Below are 6,592 nucleotides of genomic sequence, written 5' to 3' on the forward strand. Positions count from 1 at the left end.
AGATTATCTCTAATGTATCCTATCATTACATGGTGACAAGTTTAACAAATATGTAAACTAAGGATTATTTCCAAATGTAATGGATTTATAACATATTAAAAAAGGATCATATAATGTTTCAATGCATTTAACTTGATGCTTGTCATATTTTGTAAATCATGTTGTGAACAGACCTAAAACTCCAGCACGGACAAACTAAAGTAACCTTAAGAAGGTCAACTAAATTAGGTGAAAGGTCAAATATGGTGCAATACTTCTTGACATGTAAATTAGTATTCAAAGGATTACAAGATCTTTCTGCTTGATGTTTTGCAACTTATAACATAATCCCAATCAACCTCCGGTACACAAGTAAAATTGTGAATACAATGTAAATTTTCTGGTACAGTTATCAAGTTCTTTGGCTCATTTGCATAAAAGACTTGTTAAACTGAAAATGAGCTAAATTTCTTTGTACTATGACAGTGTAGTTTTGGCTTTCAGGCAATCCCTTGAACAAGTGTCTGGGACCTGAAACTACAAAAACTGCATTTTTAGAATATCTATCATTTTGTCTGTAGAAATCTAACCTGTCATGCTCAAGAGCTAAACCATGCAAATCTAAATAATTTCAAGTGAAAATAAATTTCTCAATACCACATATTATGTTTTATTTACTTCTTATTCCTATTTCTGAGAAAAAGAAGTGTCAGACATTATTGCAGCTGAACTGTTACCACACTGGCTATCAGAGATATTGGCCTTTAGTCAAGGCCTCTTCAAATTTAGGGACTTTCTGAGTAACCTATTTCTGTGAACATTAGCCTGGGCCGTACACACAGCCGACACATGAACTGAAAGCCAGTCAGATGTGGTCATGTCTGACACCTGCCAACAATCGGGACGCAAAGTGGAATTTGAGTTCGGCTTAAAGTTCAGAGATCATGGTGAAGTCAGACTTTTTAAAAACGTTCTTAACAAATATTAGTACTGGAGGGGAAAGTGGAACAACCTTCATATCAGACACATCTGATAATGACAAGTCTCTCTGAGAACGCCACAGTTCTTCTTTGTGACCTTTGAATGAATGTTTGGTGGAACATTAGAATCAGCACTTTAGTCATATTGTTGCACATGTTTTAATAGTCGATATTTCTGTCCTGTCAATTCAGATATTTTTTCTGGAATATATTGAGTTAGCCTAATGCAGGCTTTATGCAGGTTTCACCAACTCAAATCTAAGACTTTAAAAAATAAATAAATAAATAAATAAATTAAGACAAGAGATGTACAAAAGCAATGCAGAAGACCAAAACTATAAATTTTCTGGGGTCTTTTTGTAGCTCTTGGCAGCAGTTTTACGCGTTTCACATGGCATATGGGTTGCTAGCCAAAGCTAGAGAGCTGTAACTAGACTGTTGTGGCTCTGATGTAGTTCCTCACACCAAAGCCATGACAGGTAGCTGAAGAGTAGCAGGGCTAGCTAACTAGCGCTCTAGTTAGCTAGCTAACATGTGAAGCTCAATGTGTTATTGCAATTGTGATATGGCTCTAGCTAGCTACATGCAAAGGAGACAGCATATGGCTAGCTAGAGAGCTAGAAATTGACTCAACATTGATAGTAAATGGCTCTCTAGCTACCTAGAGAGCTATCCTGGCTTCTATTGGCCTGTTTGCTAGCTAGCAAGCATTAGCAGTTTGTTACTGATATCCTTATTGAGTCACAGAATGGAGTGAGTGAAGATGTTTGATTTATGCCTGATAGAAAAATCCTGCAAGAATAAAACTACATAGAATATATAAGGTTAAGTAGTCCTAACATGACAAAATGTAAGACCTGTGATTAACATATTTAAGGCTAACTTACATTTTTAACCCAATACCCAATACATTAGCAGGGAGCTAATAATATTAGCTCTTCTCCATTTGGAGGTTTCATCATCCCATGGAGCCTGTTAGGGTCATTCTGATGAGTCATGTTTGATGATAAATTATGACACACACAGTTCATACCAGTCTTTTTGGTGAACACAAAACTTACAGGAATTTATATGATGAAATATGCATGTCTTCAACTCAGGAGCATGTTCACCTTTAAGTTACATAATTTATTGTTAAAGATGGTATTTTTAAATATTCTTACAGTAAAAGGAGAGTTGGAGGAACAATCCAGTTGTTCCATCTAGTCGATGTGAACAGAACACAATGATCTTCACATTGTTATCTTTTAAGGACACAGATGCTACAAAGTTCTTGTTTTTGTTAGTTTGCTTTGTAGACTAAAGGACATTCCTACAAATGACTACAGCAAAAATTGACCAAATTCTTCCTCAAAACAAAATAAACAGCAGCATGCTCAGACCTGCCTCCTCAGCTAACACTTAAATGTATGAATCGCACACATGTGTACACATGTGACATGCTGAGGTCCCTTTGTGTCGCCTGAACTGCACTTGTTACAGCATATTGTATATGACTGTTGAGCTGAATTTGACTAATGCAGTATAGCTGATGCACAACAGTACAAGGATTTTCTCATACAGATAGCATTTATGTCTGAAAATGGAGTCAACATTAGTTAGTCTCTTACTGGAAGCATCGTTTTTCCAGTAACTTTCCACTCTGCTGAACATGGTTGATGGTTTGATTTATGACAACGACACTTTTCTGCAGACACACCATGTCTCGATTAGACAAAAAAGAGAGATAAAGGCAGACAAGGGTGCAGGGGGTGGGAGGTTATAATTACACTGCACGGACTGGAACTCTGTCCCTCTCTCGTGTTCTCCACCCTCTGGGATCTTGGCCTTACTATATAAAGGAGAACCCGACCCACACAGGTTTACTCAGTCATGCAGATCTGGGTTGTACGTTCAGCAAAGCTGAAAACTTTTGCTTCACTTCCAGAGTCAGTCAAGTTCTCCTGCTGAGTTCTCGATTCATCGTTGGACATCAGGGAATCCACCTGGTCCAGGATAAGTCCAGAGGTCTTTAGAGATAAAAGAAACCGACCCAACTTTTTCTAAGTCCATTGAAAGGATGGAACAGCAAAGCTTCTTCACTCACAGAAAAGCATTGGTGGTGATGTGCATTGCAGTATTTTTGCTGGCACAGCAGGTAAGAAGATTACTCATTTGATTAAAATGTGGGAAATCTTTCTGTGGCTATTTTAGGGGAGATACATACTGATTTTAAAATGTTTTAAGTTACAAATAGAAAATTCAGTTGATCTTCCAAAAAGTAGATGATCATCATTGGAAGATGTTAAAAACGTTGACATTACATTGCTCAAATTTTATACACCTAAATTGATTTTGCTCTTACACACCAAAATCCAATAACTTAGAGACAGAAAATCAAAATCAACATGGTAGTTTATCGACTTGTGATGAACTTTCAACAACTAATAGACATTCCTGTGCATTTTCTTTTTTGTGCGGTTGCCAGGCACACGCAGGTCCGCTGGTATCACGGCTCCAGTCTGGCTCTGACCAGATCCAAGACGTAAGGGGGGAACACACAGAGCACATGCTGAAAAGAATTGCCCGCATGACCCCTCTATGGAGGATCATGAGCAGCAAACCATCTGGAGCTTTCTGCCAAAACAACTTTGAATGCGCGACTGGACTCTGCAGGTAACAGGAAAAAAATTATATTTTCAGAAATCAAACTGTGATGCATCATTACCATATCTAAGAAGGGTGCCTGACTAGGAGTTAAAAGTTCAGGTAGTAGGGAAAATTTTTAAATCCACTAGGACTTACTTCTTGGGTCAGCATTGAGCTACCTGGTAATTCATGCATCTACGCGGGTTAACAGATGGAGATTATGCATTATATAGGGGCACTAATGAGATCCACAAACCATCTATTCCTACAACTTTCACTAAGTTTTACATGTACTGCTCATGCTCATGCCTTCCTGAGGGCTAATTTCTGTTTAATTTTTCCAACTTGAAACTTCAAAATAAAAACTTTGGATTATAAATTGAACACAGCATAAAGGAACAAGGAGAGAAACGTCACTTAAAGTTATGTCACAGGGATTACTAACGAAACTAGTGACTGGCCCAATAGCTTGGACAAAATGTTACTAAGCCAAAACATTTAACTAGTTTTAAACTTTATAACTGATGTACATTTAGATTCATATCCAAAAAATTTAGATCTAGGCTACAAGTGTCATAAAGTAACTTAAGATGAATTTGTTTTAATTTCCATTTGGATAATGCTTGGGAGTAGCCATTAGTCGTAATCACTGCTGAAGCTAATTCAAGGCGAAACTAGTGTATTTTTTCCTTCTATTTATCTAAATACTAAAAAAAAATTGTACTATACCATGTGCGCAACTTATTTAGTAAGAAACAAAATGCCCGAAGAGCAAACAGTTTTCTTCTAGTTTTAGCTATATTCTGAATTCACGGCAGCCGTGTTGCATTCAAAGTCAGAGACCTTTGGCTTTCCAAGTTGACATGACTTCATCAAAAGACTCTGTATTTGATTATTACCTCACAAAACAAAAATAGAGCAACAACCTTTATTTTATTACACTTGCATCATCAGCAAAAATAGACCCTGACCTGCTAGCTTAAAAATTCAGTAGCCTAGCTTACATAGCTAAGAACAATCGGGGGTTTTGCCTCATATATTGCCTTATGTTTTGTGTAATTATGAACAACTTGGAGATTAAATATTTCTCATGAAAGAAACAAAACTCTAAGCAAAGAAATTTAGAGTCTTGATAGATTTTCTAAAAAATTAATTTTATTTTGCTTTTTCTTTGTGTTTTTTTTTTTTTTTTTTGCAAAAATGACCAGGAAGAGTTGGGGCTACATGTTACTGTTGTTAACTATTCAGTCATGTACTGTATTTTTTCATGACATTAAAAACTTCTGTCTGTCCTCAGGGAGGGACGCTGCTCTACAAACCAACGCCCCTCGTCAGAGCCTATGAAATATTAGATCCTGCAGGACGCCACCAGCGAGTTTACATCAGTGTACAACCCCAATCTGGATGCATTCTGAAAACTAGGATACAAACTTTATTTTTATCTGTATTATCTGAATTTGTATTTATAAATATGAGTATTATATCTGCATAGCTACTTGGATTTATTGCCAATTTAACTACCAGAAAATGTATACAAACAGCTAAATATATGCATAATTTTGTATGAACTGAGGAAAGTTACCAAAAATGACTTTGGTGCTATGATTTAAAAGTTTTAAGCCATCGCCCAAAAGAAGAAGATTTTTCTTTTTGGGATGTTCAAGTTACTTTAGCCTTGAACTTCATTCTACAAATGATGTGATGGAGTTTTGTATCCACACACCCTCCCTAATAACACAGGGTTGGTTGATAGTTCAGTTTGATTCTTGTGATATAACAATAATGACCCCTAAAAAAAGAAAAAAAAAAACAGACATAATCCCACCATTTTTATGTCTTCTGGACAGAACTGGCTTAAACTGTTTTCTTAGGTTGTCTTTTATCTGTAGTTTTATTCTAATGACAGACGGTAGGAGCAGGAACCGAACTGCAGCACAGAGACTTTCACGACCTTCGCTCCTTCCGATCTTCGTCAGAAGTTGACGTCATTATGCTGTTTTGAAGTACGCACGCATTGCTTTTATCTCAAGAAAGTCTATGCAGCAGAAGATAACCTACATACATAAAGTGATGTGATTAGCAGAGCACGGAAACCCTAAACTGAAATACTTTCAACAGAAGATTACAGATTTTTCTTCAAAATACCAATCATTATTTATTCTCTAGAAGAGGCTGTGTCCTGCACAGCTGACAAAAGACTAAGAGAGAACAGGGCAACATGGATCAAACTTCAAGTTGGCAACGATAAACTATATTAAGTTCTAAAGGGAGAAATAATTTTGTTTACAGGATAAAATCTCAGAAATATTTATTTGCCTTCCTTGTCTAAATGTCAAAATTGTTCCTGTTTGTCTTTAGCTCTTATTTTTGGTTCAGTCTAGAATAATTTATCATCCTGAATTGATTTTCTTCAAGCCCTCAACATGGATCCGATTCATAACCACGAGCTGCACGGCCTTAACGTTTGCACATCTATCCCCTGACAATGGAAGGGTTTAGAGTCCTTTTTTAACACGCCTGCAGAGTTTACATCACGCACACGGCAGGCGGAGTCTGATGTTTTGCACACTTTGTGTGTCAGAGAGAGATTTTAGTTGGACTGCACTTTTTAAATCTAAATATCATTGTACTGTACGGTGTTACAAACATGTAAAAGAGAGGAAGAAAAGCCAAATAAAAGCTTTTGAAAAAGGATTCAGTTTCATCTTTTCAATCAGAAGGTTTTTGCATTCATGGTGTGAGTTACGTTTCTGGAACGCACAGAGCGAAAAACAAAATGGCAGCAGCTGCTAATCAAACATTTGGGTTCACGTTTGGAGCAGAACATTATTTTCAGTCATTCTAAAGGCAGAGAGATTAAAATATTTTAAATAGATGCCCTTCTTTCCATGCATCAACTCTCTTGATTGCATCTTTCGGCAGACAAAACCAAAATGGAAATGCTAGGCCATTACGCATAGCATGCCTGTAAAAAACAAAACATACATCTCATAACTGTCGAGCAA

General features: G+C 36.7%; 1 protein-coding gene across 1 annotated transcript; it reads left to right on the plus strand.

Annotated features, from left to right (window-relative positions):
- The first annotated feature begins 2,803 nt into the window (after nt 1–2,803).
- Nucleotides 2,804–6,281, plus strand: leap2 (liver-expressed antimicrobial peptide 2). The gene is made up of 3 exons (XM_014981643.2): nt 2,804–3,096; nt 3,427–3,614; nt 4,885–6,281. Exons 1-3 carry the CDS (start codon nt 3,019–3,021, stop codon nt 4,937–4,939), a joined length of 321 nt encoding a protein of 106 aa, XP_014837129.1. The 5' UTR covers nt 2,804–3,018; the 3' UTR covers nt 4,940–6,281.
- Nucleotides 6,282–6,592: the final 311 nt, after the last annotated feature.

The sequence above is a fragment of the Poecilia mexicana genome, unplaced genomic scaffold, assembly GCF_051168715.1.
Source record: "Poecilia mexicana isolate PSO_F unplaced genomic scaffold, ASM5116871v1 scaffold_18, whole genome shotgun sequence".
Lineage (NCBI taxonomy): Eukaryota > Metazoa > Chordata > Actinopteri > Cyprinodontiformes > Poeciliidae > Poecilia > Poecilia mexicana.

Excerpts from the sequence above, each read along its gene's own strand:
- leap2 (XM_014981643.2), top strand. The coding sequence starts at position 3,019 with ATGGAACAGCAAAGCTTCTTCACTCACAGAAAAGCATTGGTGGTGATG. Across the intron at positions 3,097-3,426 it reads TATTTTTGCTGGCACAGCAG|GCACACGCAGGTCCGCTGGT; the intron begins GTAAGAAGATTA and ends TGCGGTTGCCAG. Across the intron at positions 3,615-4,884 it reads TGCGCGACTGGACTCTGCAG|GGAGGGACGCTGCTCTACAA; the intron begins GTAACAGGAAAA and ends GTCTGTCCTCAG.